The 17,221-nt window shown below is 60.9% G+C and overlaps 1 protein-coding gene across 14 annotated transcripts in view; it reads right to left on the bottom strand.

The window, feature by feature from the left end:
- The window catches only part of PLEKHA7 (pleckstrin homology domain containing A7), an 86,549-nt gene that overhangs the window by 7,615 nt on the left and 61,713 nt on the right, over positions 1-17,221 (bottom strand). For all 14 annotated transcript variants that reach the window (XM_061566711.1, XM_061566709.1, XM_061566710.1 and 11 more), the window contains 14 exons: positions 16,352-16,637; positions 15,145-15,335; positions 14,578-14,863; positions 13,759-14,076; positions 12,593-12,682; positions 11,706-11,765; positions 10,452-10,532; positions 8,921-9,070; positions 7,552-7,747; positions 7,072-7,163; positions 6,577-6,840; positions 6,233-6,302; positions 5,921-5,997; positions 4,573-4,851 (listed from right to left, as the gene is read on the bottom strand). In XM_061566711.1, coding sequence (XP_061422695.1) covers positions 4,573-4,851; positions 5,921-5,997; positions 6,233-6,302; positions 6,577-6,840; positions 7,072-7,163; positions 7,552-7,747; positions 8,921-9,070; positions 10,452-10,532; positions 11,706-11,765; positions 12,593-12,682; positions 13,759-14,076; positions 14,578-14,863; positions 15,145-15,335; positions 16,352-16,637 — 2,440 coding nt within the window. The remainder of the gene's footprint in view (positions 1-4,572; positions 4,852-5,920; positions 5,998-6,232; positions 6,303-6,576; positions 6,841-7,071; positions 7,164-7,551; positions 7,748-8,920; positions 9,071-10,451; positions 10,533-11,705; positions 11,766-12,592; positions 12,683-13,758; positions 14,077-14,577; positions 14,864-15,144; positions 15,336-16,351; positions 16,638-17,221) is intronic.

Below are 17,221 nucleotides of genomic sequence, written 5' to 3'. Positions count from 1 at the left end.
CGCCCGCTATTTAATCCGTTCGGCCGCTTCGGGTGGTGGTGGTGGTGGTGGTGATTGGTGGTGGAGGGTTCCACGACACAAGAGCAAAAACGTTGGGCCAGATCATTACGCGGAACGAACCTAAGAAGCGATCCAACAACAACAAACGTCGCGTCGTTCGACCCCCGATTAATAAAACGCGCCAGCGAACTCGGACGTAACGGAGCAGGAGGGCACAGGAGGGCACAGGAGGCCACAGGAGGGCACAGGAGGGCACAGCGCCAGGCCGGAGCGGTGGCGCGGAGGAAGACGCGGGAAGGACCGCAGATCCGGATCCTGGATCAGAGGATCCCGGGGGATCGGAGGCTCCACATGCAGGAACAACGACAACGGAGACACGCAGGGCGGCCGCGTCACTCGCGTCAGAGTCTCACCACACGGGAGGCGTCAAAAACCGTCGCGGTGCCAAAGAAGGAATGAGCAGCGGTGGCACCACGACGACGGGTCACAGACCATCGCCAAAACAAAAGAAAACAAACAAAAGAAAACAAACCAAAGAAAACTAAATAAAACAAAAGAAACAAACAGGAGGCAGCGGCGGAGCGCAGGCAGACGAACCGTCCTCCTCGCGTTTATTTTGATCATCAGCATGCCCGACGACGCGTTAAGGCTGAGCGGGGGAGGGAGCGAGCGAGCGAGCGGGAGGGGAGGGAGGGCAAGAAATGAGCGGCCGGCTATCTCAGGACACCTCGTTAGGTCGCATAATTAGGCAACATGATTTGGTCGCCTAATTAGGTTGCATAATGAGGTCACCCCTCACCTCCTCTCCCTGCCCTGGCTGCCAGAGGGGGGTGAAAAGGGGGGTGAAGGAGGGGGGTGGGGTTGGACTCAGTGGGGATAATTTGCCAGCAGAGCGCACCACAGTCCACAACTGTGCGCCCCCGGTCGTCACCAACCAGCCGCACTGACCAGCGTGGTGAAGTATGGTCAATCAAATCCACATAAAGCCGCAGGGCCTGGGGCAAGCGAATATGCCGCCCGTCGCAGAAGTTTCACGGCCCTGGTTGATCCTGCGGCTGCCAGGGCAGTGGGCAGTGACCGGAGGGCAGCGAGGGGCAGCGAGGGGCAGGGGCGTGGCCTCGCCCGCCCAGACGAGCGCTCTAATCGTGAGCCTTGGCTCGACGCTTTAAACCGCAGTGTGAGTCACCGCTTACAAACAGAGGTACAGCCGTGGACGAGCCTGAATGACGGACGGGTGAGAGAGGGGACGGGGGAGAGCGGGGAAGGGAGACGAGGCGAGAGAGAGAGGAGGAGGGAAGAGGGTGCACGGGAGGAGGGGAGGGACAGGACAGGGAAGAGAGATGGGGAGGAAAGAAGGCATGGAGAGAGAAGGGGGAGTTCCGGGAGGGCAGGAAGATGAAGGCAGTTGACAAGTAGAGAGAAGGGCAGCACCAGGGCAGGGCAGTTGAGGGGTCTGGGTCATTGGTTGGATGCGCGTGCGTGATCGCCAATTCACCGCGCTGCTCTCACCCCCCCCCCCACCCCCCCCCGCTTCCCGCTTGCTCTAACCACCTCGGGCGGGAGCTGCGGAGAAGCGGGCAGCAGACCCCGTGCCCACCCCGAGCCCCCGCCTGGGGCCGCTGGCGCTTCCCGACACGCGCCGAGGCCGGGCGGTGGCCGGCGCTCTCGCCCTACCATGCCCGGCCAGGCGGAGGGGACCGTCGCCCCGGCATGGGTCTCCCGGTTCGGTGGATCGGTCCGACTGTCGCCGGGGTCGGCGTGCCGAATGGCGACGTCCCGCCCGGAGTTCAGTCCGTCTCGGGAAATATCGACGAGAAGTTATCGAACCGCCATGCCCCACCACCCCCGTCACGACGGACGACGACGACGCACGAACGCTTTCAAACCGGCGTCGGGAAGCGCAGGCGAGGAAAAACAACGAGGGCATCACACGGTGGTGACGACGACAACAGCGGTGACGACAAATACAATCGGAGGCCAAGGCATGGGGAGTGCGCGGCGCATGGGGGGGGGTGGGGGGGGTATTTGAGTCCGCAGTCTCGGCCGGGGCGGCTACGTGACCGGAGCAGGAGAAGGGGCGGTGCACGGCTCAGACGCGCCGGAGGCCCCGGCTACGGTCCCAGTCCCCCGCCGGAGTCGGACCGATCACACGTTACCGTTCGCAGACCGGTGTCGGTTGTGGCCCCGCCGCATTTTGAAGGCCGCACGCCAAAGGCCACACGGCTTGGACAACGGCGGTGCCGCGTGGGCTCATGGAGCGGCGGCGCTTCCGTTGTTGTTGTTGTGAGGCTCATGAGGTTAATGTCATCAACCGCTGAGAGAGGTGAAATAATCGGGACCGCGAGCCGCTTGGCAACCGGCGCTGCGTGGCTCCCCGCTGGGTTAGGGGTCGTCCGACCCACGACGTCCGACGTTTCGTGCCCCGCGTGCTCGGGAGCCGATTCGGGCAATTTTTTTGTTCTGTTTCGGTTCCGCCCGGCGAGCGCTGCGAAACGTCGGACATCGCGCCCTGCGACGCGCGGCACGATCCTAGAAGCACGTGGGCAGCGCAAACCGCGAGATCCGGGGCCACAGCGCCAGCGGAGTTAGTAGGGCAGCTGCGTCCTCTACGCCGGCGTTAGTCCGATCGATGTGGAACTCACTCGTCAATAACGCCGTGCGTGGCCTTCGAAGCCGACGGCACGACAATCGACGTTTCGGGCAATGGCCCATATTCACAGCGCATTATTGACGAGCGTGTTGAGTTTTATTTTGGTGTTAGTTTTTGCGAGCGCACTACTACCGACACAGCGTTGCCACTAAATGATTTGTCGAATCGCGGCGGAGATGATTTGCAGTGACTGCAGGTTAGGGCAGGACGAAGACCACACGCACGGACGGACAGGCGGGACGGACGGAGGGCAGAGTGGATCGTGGGAAAGCAGAGGTGGTGTGTTATGGGAAGGGTTAGCGGTCACCAGTGCAAACACCAGAGCATCGACTCCGATTCCCAAACCCCAAGCGTGGCCGCATGGGATGGACGGCAGCCCATGATGGACAGTGAACAGAGCGGTAGCGCATCTACCCACTGGCCTCCCCACTGGTCTACTCATCAATCTACCCACCTATCTACCCGCCAGTCTATCCACTGACCAAACTATCCACTAATCTACCTGTCAATCAACCCACTGGGCTACCCCCCCGTCACCCCCAGTTCACGTGGATCGAGTCAGGCAAAGGTTAAAATATAGGACCGCAGAGCTCGGGCAACCGGTTTTTCAGCTGCCCTCCTCTGCGCGGCGCGGTCACCCATGGCCTCCCACCCCTCCGCTCGGAGTCCGACATGCAAATTATTTAATTGGGTTAAACTGCCCCCCCCAAACCCCGCCCCCCCCCTTCCCCCCACCCCCTACTGCTAACACGACTTGACCTGTCTGTGAAATAGCGGCGGGTTGCTGCGCGGTGGCCCTTGAAGGACGATCGCGCGACGACAGCACGGGGGCCGAATGGCGCTAACCTTACAATCCTTCACTCCCACCACCAGCACCACCAGCACCACGCCCGGTGACATTTTAAACCGCCGCCAGGCAGCGTGAAACAAAAACGTGGTGGGGTGAACGCCCGAGTTAGAAACCACGTGACGTGGCGGCACGGCACGGCATCGAGGGGGCTCGCCGCCCAGACCATTTCATTTGAAGCTCTCAGCAACACGTCTCCTGAGCCATCGCTCTCCCTGCAAGCTTCAATCTCTTACATCTCCACCACGTCTCGTGAACCACTCTCTTAGATCCCCTCTCTCTCTCCACCATCTATCACGAACCTCCCTCCCTCCCTCTCTCTGACACGTCGCTCGCAAACATTCCCAGGCCTCTGCCTTCGTCTCAGTGCAACGATTCTCACCTCCATGAGACCAACACAACGGCCACCGTGACACTTAGCCAGCATCATTATCGTATCATCACCTTGACTCCATATCACCCACGCTCTCCCCTCCACTTATCCATCTCTCTTCCTCAAACCCTGCTCTTCATTACATGCTACATCTTCCCGTCTGTCTGTATCGTCTCTCTCCGTCTCTCTCCGTCTGTCTCTCTCCCTCCGTCTGTCTGTATCGTCCGTCTCTCTACGCTCAGGCGACCCCCCCCCCCGCCCCCCGTGCCGCAGTGCAAAGGTCACGATCGCGCGCACTCAAGAGCTGGCGCGGAGACAATGAGTGAACCGAGATCCCAACACAGCCACAATCATCTCTCCAGCGTCAGTGACACCGATCACAATAGTCGTTAATAATAATTAATAATAATAATCAATCATTAATAGTGGTTATGATTATAGATCCCAGACGGGAGTTCTACAGTGAAGGCACCGTGACCCTAACCCCCCCCCTCCGACTCTCTCTCCCCATCACTCCCACCACTCTCTCTGCAACACTCCCAATAATCTCTCCCCAACACTCCGAACACTCTCTCTCCAAAACACTCTCTCTGCAACACTCCCAATAATCTCTCCCCCCCCCAACACTCCAACAACGCTGGAACCCCTCCCTCTCTCTCCCGCGTGCAGCGAGCGAGCGAGCGCGCGTCATCACCAACGTACGTATGCGAACGAGGCGGAGTGCGGGCGTGCGGGGAGCGTGGCCGTGCCACCGGCGGCAGCCCTGCTGTTCGCCAGCGCGCCACCGCCGCCAGCTGCGGTTGCAGCGCTAGCGCCACCGCCGCGCTTGTCCGACGCCGAGCTGAGCGAGCGCTTGCGCTGCCGCTGCAGGGTTCGCTGGTTCCGCTTCATCCGCGCCAGCTGCTCCTCAGCACTCATGCGGCCGCCGCCGCCGCCGCCGCCGGAATAGAGACGCTCCAGGGCGCTGCGGGGTCGGTCCCGCTGGGCGGGCACGCGCAGGGGGGGACACGTGTGTGAGCGTGAGTGTGTGTGTTGGTGCGATAGTGTAGCGGTTAGCACACTGCGCGATGAACCCAGCGACCCGGGTTCGATTCCCCCTCACAACCAACACCAGTGACGATTATCTGAACCAGTACTGGGCCTCCCCTAGGTCGACTAAGCCTCAAATGAGTACCTGGTGCGGTGTGTAAACATCGCCACTGGGGAGACAAAGGCGGTCGGGCGTGGTGCTGGCCACCCATCCCCTCGTGTACCGTTCCAGCCTTCATAGGTGCTCGCTAACAGCACTTACAGTCTGTTAAGGCTATACGGGGGATCTTTGTCTTTGTGTTGGTGCGTGTGTGTTGGTGTGTGTGTGTTGGTGTGTGTTGGGGCATATGTGTTGGTGTGTGTGTGTTGGTGCGTGTGTGTTGGTGTGTGTTGGGGCGTGTGTGTTGGTGTGTGTGTGTTGGTGCGTGTGTGTTGGGGTGTGTGTGTTGGTGTGTGTGTTGGTGTGTGTGTGTGTGTTGGTCCTTGTGTGTTGGTGTGTGTGTGTGTGTTGGTGCGTGTGTGCGTGGCGAGCGGTGGCGCAGCGGTTGACTCACTGCACCGCAAACCCGGCGACCCGAGTCGGACTCCCGCTGACAGCACAACATCGGTGAAGATGATAATTATCTGGACTGGCACTGGGCCTCCCCCCTGGGTCAAACCAACCTCAAACGCGTCACCGGTGCGGTGTGTAAACAACATGAGCACTGGGGAGACAAAGGCGGCCGAACGTGGTTGCTAACCACACAACCCCCTTGTGTGCCGTGTCGGCTTTAATAGGTGCTCGCTAACAGCCCCAACAGCCTGTTAAACGCTCTACGTGGGGTCTTTGTGTCTGTGTGTGGTGAACCCGTTAACACTGCTGCGGGGAGCAGAAATTGCTCCTGAAACTGAACACCGGCTACCGGTTAATCAGTTATGGTGTTGCTGGTTAAGGGTGACCGGTTTTAAGGATTATCGGTTAAGGGTTACCGGTTACAGGTTACGGGTTTACCGGTTCATGGCCCTGGGCACAACCCCGTACCTGTGATGAGACGTTGGCCTCCGTCTGGCTCCGTCGAAGCGTCACGAAGGAGGAGACGGAGAGCATCTGCGATTGGCCTGCAAGCACACCAACAACCGTCATGGTTCAGCCAGGATCTATCCACTGCTGGACGGAGGCTTCAACCCCAAAGTCGTCGCCATCTCTCTCTCTCTCACGGTCGAGGATTCATCTTCAGCCGGGTTCATTCAGAGTCTGCTACGACCCGAAAGATATTTCTGTTCCCGGCACACCACGTCGAGGAGACCGTTGTGGCTGCTATGAGCGAGGGAGGGAGGGGAGGATGGAGGGTACCTGGGAGTGTTGATCTGTAGAGGGAGGACGAGGGATCGCTGTTGGCTCCGATGGAGAGCTCGGGCTCACTCTGGGGAGGAGAGAGCACGGAGCGGAGACTTGGATCAAACATCGTCATCATCATCGTTATCATCATCGTCATCATCATCGTCGTCGTCATCATCGTCATCATCGTCATCGTCATCATCGTCATCATCGTCATCGTCATCATCGTCATCATCGTCGTCGTCACTGTCATCACCATCATTGTCATCATCATCGTCGTCGTCATCGTCATCGTCATCATCGTGACTGGCCTCAACAGAACACAGAGGGGGGGAGGGACGGTGGGGGGGGCCCCTCACGTGGTACTGGTAGTCCCCATTAGTGAGTCCGCCGTGCTCCCGGTCTCTCCGCCGCTCGCCCGACTGCCGCTTGAGCTCGCGCACGGACGTGTGGCGCAGCGCCTGCGTCTCCCTGGGCAGGGGCGGCACGTCGGGGGGGCGCCCCCCCTCGGCCGACGGTGATGGAGGCTGCTCCCCCCCCATGGCCGCGGCGTCGTCGGGGGAGTAGGCGCGGGGGAGAGGGGGCCGTGGGGGGGCGCGCTCCTCCTCCTCCTCCAGGTAGCGCTGAGACGGAGAGAGGGGGAGGGGGGCACGGGCGCTCATTCACCTCTACACACTCACCTCTACACTCACCTGTCAACACTCCCCTGTCAACACACTGACCTCTATAAATTCACGTAAAAGCCCCCATATAGGGTTCAGTGTTAATTACCGAGGCTGACCGAGCCAGACTAAGGCCGAGAAGGAGTGAACCCGGCCGGCCAAGCCGGCCCCGGCGTGCGTGTCGCGCCGTACCTCGTAGTTGCGAGGCGGCGGGGGGGGCTCGTACCCCCGGTCCACGGGTGCCCCCCCGCGGGGCTGGGGGGCTTCGTCGCGGGTCGACCCATCTGTGCGGCGGCGGAAACACGCAGACGGAATCAGCGACATTTCCCTTAAACTTCCAGGGTTTCCCGAACACCTCCAATCTCGCAAGATCGAGCTTGGCTCCATCGAACCCTCCCACCAAGGCCCCCCCCCCTCTCTCTCCCTGCCACTGGGTGGTGTTGCTAGCGGTCGCGCGGTGCGATGCTGTGCCATGTGGTGTTGTGCCGTGCTGTGCTGTGCCGAGCGGCGTTGTGCTGTGCGAACGATTTCCCCCGCAAACCACAGATCTGCGCGGCTCAACAATCCTGGTGTGCAGCGTGATGTGGTGGCTGCCCTTCCTGTACAGCGACGACTCCTCCTGGCTCCCGTACGCCCCCCCCCCCCGCCTCCCGCCACCTTCCCCATGCTCACCTCGCTGCCCCGCGCTGCCCACGTACTGCAGCCCGCGCAGGACGTCCTCCATGCGCCACAGCTGCTTCTGCAGGCGGGCGGCCGCGGGCGCTCCCGCCGCGGGCCCCAGCCGGGCAAGCTGGGCCGCGGCGGCATCCTGCAGGCCCCGCGCCTCCCTCTCCAGGCCGCGGCGCTCCTGCATGACGCGCTCCCACTCCTGGGGGGGTCACGGCGAGGTCAGGGAATGGTCGCGGCGTGCTCACGGTGGTGGTGGTGGTGACAGTGGTGGTGGTGACAGTGGTCGTGGTGCGTGAAGGTGTTTGAGCGTGCGTATGGGTGCGTGCAGGTGCGTGTGGGTGCGTGTGGGTGCGTGTGGGTGCTTGTGGGTGATTGAGGGTGAGTGAGGGTGCGTGTGGGTGAGTGTGGGTGCGTGTGGGTGTGTGTGGGTGATTGAGGGTGAGTGTGGGTGAGTGTGGGTGAGTGTGGGTGCGTGTGGGTGAGTGTGGGTGCGTGTGGGTGCGTGTGGGTGTGTGTGGGTGCGTGTGGGTGTGTGTGGGTGAGTGTGGGTGTGTGTGGGTGTGTGTGGGTGTGTGTGGGTGAGTGTGGGTGAGTGTGGGTGAGTGTGGGTGAGTGTGGGTGCGTGTGGGTGAGTGTGGGTGCGTGTGGGTGAGTGTGGGTGCGTGTGGGTGTGTGTGGGTGAGTGTGGGTGCGTGTGGGTGTGTGTGGGTGCGTGTGGGTGCGTGTGGGTGAGTGTGGGTGCGTGTGGGTGTGTGTGGGTGCGTGTGGGTGTGTGTGGGTGAGTGTGGGTGTGTGTGGGTGTGTGTGGGTGCGTGTGGGTGCGTGTGGGTGCGTGTGGGTGAGTGTGGGTGTGTGAGTGTGGGTGAGTGTGGGTGAGTGTGGGTGCGTGTGGGTGAGTGTGGGTGCGTGTGGGTGAGTGTGGGTGAGTGTGGGTGCGTGTGGGTGCGTGTGGGTGAGTGTGGGTGCGTGTGGGTGTGTGTGGGTGCGTGTGGGTGAGTGCGTGTGGTTGCGTGTGGGTGATTGAGGGTGCGTGTGGGTGAGTGTGGGTGAGTGTGGGTGCGTGTGGGTGAGTGTGGGTGAGTGTGGGTGAGTGTGGGTGAGTGTGGGTGAGTGAGGGTGAGTGTGGGTGAGTGTGGGTGAGTGTGGGTGCGTGTGGGTGAGTGTGGGTGAGTGTGGGTGAGTGTGGGTGAGTGAGGGTGAGTGTGGGTGAGTGAGGGTGAGTGTGGGTGAGTGAGGGTGCGTGTGGGTGAGTGTGGGTGATTGAGGATGCGTGTGGGTGAGTGAGGGTGCGTGTGGGTGATTGAGGGTGAGTGTGGGTGCGTGTGGGTGAGTGTGGGTGAGTGAGGGTGAGTGAGAGTGCGTGTGCCCGTACCGAGTTGGAATGCGAGATCTGAGCCAGCAGTTGCACCAGGTCCTCCTGCAGCAGCCTCTGCTGGTACAGGATCTTCTGCTGGTGGGCCGGCTGGCCCCGGAACTCCTGCATCTGCCGGTGCGTGGTCTCCAGCGCCTCCTCCAGCCGCGCCTGCCACGGCGCACGGAGGCACGCTCGGTGTACGCGGAACCGAATTGCCCCCCCCCCCGGGTCTCCGCAACGCACAACCGGTTGCTCGCGCGAGGGTCGCTCTCGACTGCCGAGCGTTGGGCTGACGATTGATTTGTTTACCCGGGAAAGCCACGATGAGCCCAGAGACCCCCCCCCCCCTTTCACGAGGGGCCCACGTTGGGCTGTTTGGGCAATGTCGGTGGGGCCCGTCGGATGGAACGACCTCCCTCCGTAGCCGACGCCGCGTGCGTGCGGGAGGCCTCCATCCAGCAGTGGATCGACCAAGGGGATGTGCATTCCTCCAGTCGGGCCTTACAGGAAATGCAGACCCCCCCCACACCACCGTTTGGCGAACAAAGCAAAACGGCCCCTTGCAGCAAAAAATGTCGACGATGTGGAGCGGTTGGAAAACAACTGCGGCCGAAACAATCCGTGGACTGTGATTCGGTGTTTGTTTTATTTCTCAAATTGCTTTCGCGACGACGCAATGGATATTTTGCCGGGGCTTTCACTCATTTGTCCCGCACGACAGCTCGGTATTTATTCAATATACGCGCGTGTGTGTGTGTGTGTGTGAAAACGTATGAATTATATTACACACGTGTGTGTATTTATAATTATATGCTGCTCACTGTAACCGCTGCTCAATGTGGTCTTGCATTCATCAATTTGGCCTGAAACCAAATCCACTCTCAATGCATCCATGTTTCTTTGCAAAGCTAGGACCGAGAGCAATCCTTTATTCTGTTATTTTTTTATTTCTTGCTGTTCTGCTAGTTCTACCCAGGGAAGCATCGCCGAGTCTCAAGACTCTTTTTCAGGAGGGTCCTGCCAGGTGTTTGCAGGCGAGGAAAGCAATGTTGTTGTTGTTGCTGCTGCTGTGAAATCCCACACGGAGTGTTCTGCAGGTGGATTTTCAGCACTGGGATGTTTTGGACAATACCGGTGACATTGGGAGGTCGCTCGTTCCGTAGCTATGGGAGGAATGCGGAGAACCCAGAGGAGAGCCGTGCCGAACAGGGGGAGAGAATGTACAAACTCCGCGCACTCACTCACACTCTCACGTAGATTTTCACTCACTCACACTCATAGCTTGCAGACCATCGGGAGAACATACAAACTCCACGCAAAAATGCACCCAGGTCAGGAGCCGAACCCACGAAACTTGCTTATCGCATGCACTCTTCGCTGCAACAGTCGCCGTTTTGATGGGCGACGAGGGTTGCGTTTAAACCGGAGCACGTGCCTGGAGGACGGTTCTGTGACAGGGTGCCCCCCCCCACGTTCCCTACGCTGACGCCGGTGGCCTTGTGGCGGCAGCGCCGAGTTGGCGGGCGGAGGTGCGGCGAGCGGCGCTCACCTTATCATCCTGCAGCTGCTGGAGGTGAGCGGTGAGCGAGCGCAGTGACTGGTCCTCCTCGCACAGACGCCCCAGCCGCAGCTGTCGAAGGCACACGGCGTTACCAGAGGTGGCGGGGTAGGAGGGTCACGTGGGGCCACCAGGGGGTCAACCAGGGAACAACGTGAGGTAGCCCCTGCCGCGGTGGTGGTGGTGTTGGCGGTGGTCGTGATGTTGGCGGTGGTGGTGATGTTGGCGGTGGTGGTGATGTTGGTGGTGGTGATGTTGGCGGTGGTGGTGATGTTGGCGGTGGTCGTGATGTTGGCGGTGGTGGTGATGTTGGCGGTGGTGGTGATGTTGGTGGTGGTGATGTTGGCGGTGGTGGTGATGTTGGTGGTGGTGATGTTGGCGGTGGTGGTGATGTTGGCGGTAGTGGTGATGTTGGCGGTGGTGGTGATGTTGGCGGTGGTGGTGGTGATGTTGGCGGTGGTGGTGCGTATATTTTATTGTTGTTTCGGAGGCGAGGGTTGGTGGACCGCGTGGAAGTTCACGAGGCTCACGCCTCCTGTTGGGTTGCGTGCGATCTGGCCAGGAGGTGGCGGTACAGCAAGACATTTAGACACCGGCCCAGATTTAGAGCAGAGTTTGAAAAGACATTTTTCTGCAGGAGCTTTGAGTGCGTTGTGAAGACCGATAATGACGCTGATAGCGATGACGATGACAATTTTGATTTGAAGCTTTCGTGACTGCAGGAATCCATAGTCTTTCGGTAAGTCACCTATGTGACTTTACCGAAAGAACGAAAGATTACGATGACAATAATTTCAACTCAACAACGATTACAATTATTCAACCACCCATCCCATGCTGACTAGGAACAATAGCACAAAAATGCCTCAGACATTCGAATCTCGTTGCATCGCATCTTGTCTCGACACGTTCTCCAAGGGCACCCCCCCCCCCCCCCGGTAGTAGCTGTCCAGCAAGCGGGTGTGAGTCCTGCTAGGAGGGGGCGACGATTCCTCCTGTGCATAACCCCAATTTAGCGGACGTAGGAATAAGTACAATGATGACGATAATGACGATGACGACGACGATGACGATAATGATGATGATCATGGCGTTGATGACGATCATGGCGCTGATGACGGCGATGATGATAATGGCGATGACGATGATGACGATGATGATCATGGCGATGAAGATGATGGTGTTGAACAGTGGCGATTGCTGTTGACGAACGCCGCCTGTAACCGGCCACGCGGCGGCCCTCACCTCGATCTCCTTGTCGTCCGGGAGGTGGCCCCCGGTGGGCGAGGAGGGCGCCGCGGACATCTGCGGGGCGACGCCGACAGAATGCAGCCACGAGGACAACCGGTCAACCCTCGCGGACCGGGAATCGGTACGGCTCGCGAAGCCTCACAGCGACTCACCGAGCCTCACCGAGCCTCACCGAGCCTCGCAGGTCACGTGCAGCAGCGCTCTCGCATTGTGTGCGTGAATGCGTATGTGTGTGTGTACATGTGTGCACATGGCCTGGCACAAGCGTCGTGGTGACGTCACCGCCACTTAGTGGCGAATGGCGGTTGTTGTTGTTGTTACGTGTGTGAGCTCCTCCGGCAGGCAAGGCTGCGTTGGCTGGGCCCTGTAGCCCGCTTGCCCAATCACCGCATGCCCAAGCAGCTTTTGTTCGGCTGGATCGAGGGGGCTAAACAGGCGCGGCACGGGCTAGAGAAGAGATGGAGTGATGTGGTACAGGAGGATGTGGAGCTGAGTGGACTCGCCAATGACTGGTACCAGCGGTGTCAAGATCGGCCTCTGTGGAGGAGGCTCGTGAAGGACGCTACTTGGGCAGTTGGAGGCAGTCGCCCTCCAACAACAACGGAGAGCGGAGGAGCGACGCTCACAACAACGAGCGGAGCGCCGGGTGGCTAAAGCACAGCAAGTTGGCACAGTAGGGGCCACAGGTGGTGCATCAGCCACTCATCTCAGTCAGTCGACCCGTGGCACCTGCTGGGTCTGCCTCGTGACACCTCCTGCCAGTGGGCGTTCGACACTTCACGAGGCCTCAAGGTGCACATGGCCTGGCACAAGCGTCATGGTGACGTCACCGCCACTTAGTGGCAAATGGCGGTTGTTGTTGTGTGTGTGCGTGTATGTACCGGTTTGCTGGAGAGCGAGTAGGTGGTGACTGAGTGGGGGAGGGAGCTGTAGGCACCCGGGAGGGAGCGACGGTCCTGGCTCTCTGGACTCTGCGATGGCCACACATAATCACAAAGACAAAGATCCCCCATATAGCCTTAACAGTCTTTTTGGGCAAGTGCTGTTCACGAGCACCTATGAAGGCTAGCGATGTTGCAACATCACATCAGGAACGGTTCAGATTATCTCTGGCTGGTATTGGCCCTGAGCGCACAGCGTGCTAACCACTACACAGCTACACCACCGCTCCCCCACACTCGTTCGCCCATGAGTCATCAATTGCGATTGATGTTCAAACGCTCACGCTTAGGACCTGTGAATCAAGCGGTGAGTGCCGACTCTGCTGGCACTGGAGGTACGACATTCACCACAACGGGGAATTAAACTGCAATGAAATAGCAACCTCTCCTCTATTTAAATCTGTCCACATCTGTCTAGGTTTCCAGACAATCCTGTTTTCATGTCTGGCTTCAATCCAACAGAATTATAATCGGACTCTCTCCCATTCTCTCCACACCCTCTAATCTCCCCTCACACACTGTCCCTCCTCGCACTCCACCTTGGAAGTGGAAATTAAAGACACAAGCCACAGTGTTGCGATTGTGGCCGTGCAACGAAAACGACGGACCCATATAGTAACCCCAACGAGACGCATAGAGATACACAGAGACCCATAGAGACTCACATATACATAGAGACCCACAGATCTCGTAAACATACGAGCCGTCAGTGGCTCAGGGAGTACGGCAATCGGTCAGGTGGGGACAACGGTAATTTTGAAAACAAATCTCATTGGGGTTGTCAAGGGGGCCCCAACTCGTAGCTTTGGCCACCAGGCTCGTCATGCTACTGCAGGCCGTGGCAGTGCGACTGTGGCCATCCAACTCAAGTTGTGGACCCGCCCTGCGGTCTGCGCTCCTTCAACAGGAGGAGCGGCGACACGACACCAACTCTCTCTTTGCTGAAGCCCTCCCTTTCGCCACGGCCTGCAGCAGCAGCAGCAGCAGCAGGACCTCCACATTGAGCGTCGAGCTTCCGGACATCCCACCGCCGCCTGTGCCGCCTGTGCCGCCTGTGCCGCCCATACCGCCGGTGCTGCCGCGCACGTACGAGACCAGCGTCGAACCTTGTAGGCCGCCCCCGCGGGCGCTCTCCTCGCGGTGCCGGCGTCGTCCTGGCTGTAACGGCCGGCGGCCACCGCCACCCTCCCCACGGGGGCGTGCGGGGACGTGACGCCGCGCGACGACCTCGCGGCGGCTCCCGCAAAGGGCCCGGCGCCCCGGTCGACGCTGGGGGACGCGGGCGCCTCCGTGGGCGAGCGAGAGGGGGGCGCGATGCCCTGGCGGAAGAGCTGGCGCTGCTGCCACTCGTAGAGGCGCCAGACGGTTCCCTCCTTGCTCGAGCGCTTGTCCTCATCGTTCATGCCGCGCAGGATGACGCGGTCCTGCGCCGTCGGCGGGTCGGCGGCCACCGTGGGGTCAAAGGTGCGGGAAGAGCGAGGGGTCGAGAGGTCAAGACGGCCGAGTTGAGGGTGCGGTGGCGGTGCAGGCTGTCAGCAAACCAAGCAGGGCGTAGGGCCCCAAGGAGCTTTTGGGGGGGGGGGCGGTGGGGGGGCTCCAGATTCTCAAAGAATAAAGAGGGGAGCCGAGTGAATATCGAACGGACACCGTTCTAAGAACACGGCCTGTGATTGGTAGATTGGCTTCGTGAATTTCGTACGCCACCAAGTTGTGCAGCTCGTCCCGCGCGTCACGCTGGTCGCCCACACAATGGTGACGGTGGCGATGATATGGATAATGGCGTTGATTATGAAGGTGATGATGGTAGCGATGATGATGATGGTGTTGGGTGGGCAGCAGTCATCATCACCGCAAACGAAATGCATCGGCCGTGTCGCACCCGCTCAACGAATCCATCTGTGCGGCGTGCGCGGGCGGACTCTGACCTGGGCATACTTGTAGTCGCCCGGCCGGGCGGCCACATTGGCTCCGTGCTGCGCCGCGTGCCGCTGCCCCCTCCCGCCCCCCCCCGCCGCCTCGGGGGCGCCCCCGACGGCCCCCCGCACCGGCAGCGTGCGGGTGCTGTAAGCCGGCGCCGTCGAGGCCGGGGTGGCGGCGCCGGGGCCGGCTGCCAGGCGCGACGGGAGCGCCGGCTGGGATGGTCGTGCCTGGTCGGTCATGTCCGGCCTCACCTCCCGGCGCAGCCTCGGCATCGTCTGGGTTTGGGGGCCACTGTGGGGGGGGCGGGAGGGGGGGCGGTCAGGATAGAACGGAGAAGATCCCGCCGCCAACTTCCGTGGTGACGTTGACGGTTTGTCCGTTGCGAATGACACCACGGGATCTGTAACGTTCACTGCGAATGGAGGAGACGGGCCCGTAGCTCCCCCGCGATTACAACCAGGGCGGCCGCTGGATTCGAACTGCAACGAGCGAGAGATTCGCCGACGGTGAGGATTCACTGGGCGGCCGCGTCCCCTGAACTCTGACCCCTCAAGCATCGTCATCGACCCTACCTCTGCCGAGCTGGGTTGGGGCCCTGGCCGTGGTTGCTCCGCGGAGGCCGCGACACGATGACGGGCTGGTGGGGCTGCCTGGGGTCGGGGCCACGGGGGGGGTGGGCCCCCTCGGAGGGGTAGGGGCCCCGGGCCACCGTGCCGGCGACCTCGGGCCAAACGTGGGCCCTGGGACCCTCGCCGTGGCGGGGCTGCACGCGGACGTACGCGCAAACGCACACGCGCACACATCCACACAGGCACACATACGCAGGAATAACCACGCAAGCACACGCAGGCACCGGCCGTACAAGCACATACCTGCGGGTACTTGACAGAATTCAGAGGCAGGCCATCAGGATGATGAGTGCTCGCTGGTTCACTTCAGCCACCCGCTCACTGGCGGGCAGTCAATTCCTTTCCGCTCTTCTCTCGCTACGACTGCCGTGGTTACCGTTCACTAAACTTTACTGATTCTGCGTCGTCTCATCCACCACCACACTGCAGATGGATGAACTTCTTTTGCACATCATAAAAATACACTCAACACCCACCCACCCCCTCACCCACCCCCTCACCCTCCCATTCACCCACCCACCCCCTCACCCTCCCACTCACCCACCCCCTCACCCCCTCACCCACCCACTCACCACCCTGCTGGACTCCTCACTCCGCTTTCTGCTTCTTCCCCTGCACCGTTGCACTTTGGAATCCCCTCCTCCCATCGTCACCATCCCCCAAGCCCTCACTGTCCAGAACTCTAATCTATTATCTATTGCCACAACCACTCTGACAGGCCTCTGACAGGAGGTGCCGTACCCTGCCTAACCAGGAGAAGGCAGTACAGCAAATGTGGATTAATCTTCCCTCTAACGTGTGGGTTTACTCTGGGTGCTCCAGTTCCCTCCTACCTGTAAACATTTATTGGCCAATAACACCTTCATCATTATATATATATGTAAGCCTGCAGAGCTTGGGCAATTGTTGCTACTGTCAGCTCAGGCTACTGTGAGAGTCCGAGCCAGAGGGGACGAGAAAGGCCTTGAGCCTGGACTTGGAACAGGGGCTGCTCGTTGGCCACCGATCCCAACTGCTCGCCCGCCCGCTCACCCGCATGCTCTCTCGCTCACCCACACGCTCGCTCGCTCTCCCACCCACTCTCTCACCCACTCTCCCACTCGCTCTTCTGCCCGCTCGCTCTCCCGCTCGCTCTCCCGCCTGCTCTCACCTGCGCCACCGTCGCCCTGGCATCGCCACCGCCGCTGTCGCTGTCCGAGAGCCGCAGCTCCCTGCGGCCCCCCCCACCGCCCCCGGCCCCTGGCCCCGCCGCGGGGGCCCCCCCTCCCCCGTTGGAGCGCGGCGCCCTGCGGGGGCTGCGCGGCCCCTCCCCCCGGCCCGCGCCCCCCCCGCTCGCGCCGCCGAGCCCGTGGTGGTCCCCCCTCCCGTTGCGCGCCGGCTCCTCGTGGTGAAGCCGCTCCGCGTGCTGGTTGGGGCCGCCGCCGCCCTGGCCGTTCCTGCGTGGGCGGAGCGGCGCGCGTCGCGAGATGCTCTCCGTGGTGCCGGTGGTTGGGGACGGTGCGGGTGGTGTTGGCGGTGGCGTGGGTCGTGGCGGCGGTGGTGGTGTGGGTGGTGATGGTGTGGGCCTTGGTGGTGTGCGCACGTATCCTTCACAGGTGCTGCTCGCTGACAGGACTTGTTCAAGGCTATCGAGGGGACCTTTGTCTTCGTGGCAGTCAGTCGGGGGGCTGTGTGCTGTGGGTAACATCTGGTGCTGGGTGAGTTGGGGGGTCGACTCGGCCCATCATCCATCCATCCCTCCAGGGCCCATAAAACGACGGCCATTGTGTGGGGAACTCAACGATGGCGTTGTCCTATGGATATACACATCCCCGGCATAGGAATGTGGCTCTATGGGGCTGTGAACAGGAGATGAGCACCGGTGCCTCGATGCTCAGTTGAGTCGGAATGATCACTCCCACTCGGGCCGCGTCGGGTTTGTGTCACAAACTATACTCGCGTCATCGTCATCATCATCGTCATCATCATTCTCATCACCGTCACCATCGTCATCATCATCGTCATCACCATCATCATCGTC

Source organism: Lethenteron reissneri, chromosome 37, assembly GCF_015708825.2.
Source record: "Lethenteron reissneri isolate LAM-NWPU_2019-01 chromosome 37, ASM1570882v1, whole genome shotgun sequence".
Lineage (NCBI taxonomy): Eukaryota > Metazoa > Chordata > Hyperoartia > Petromyzontiformes > Petromyzontidae > Lethenteron > Lethenteron reissneri.
The sequence above is the reverse complement of the archived record's forward strand: the minus strand, read 5'-3'. Positions and strand labels throughout refer to the sequence as shown.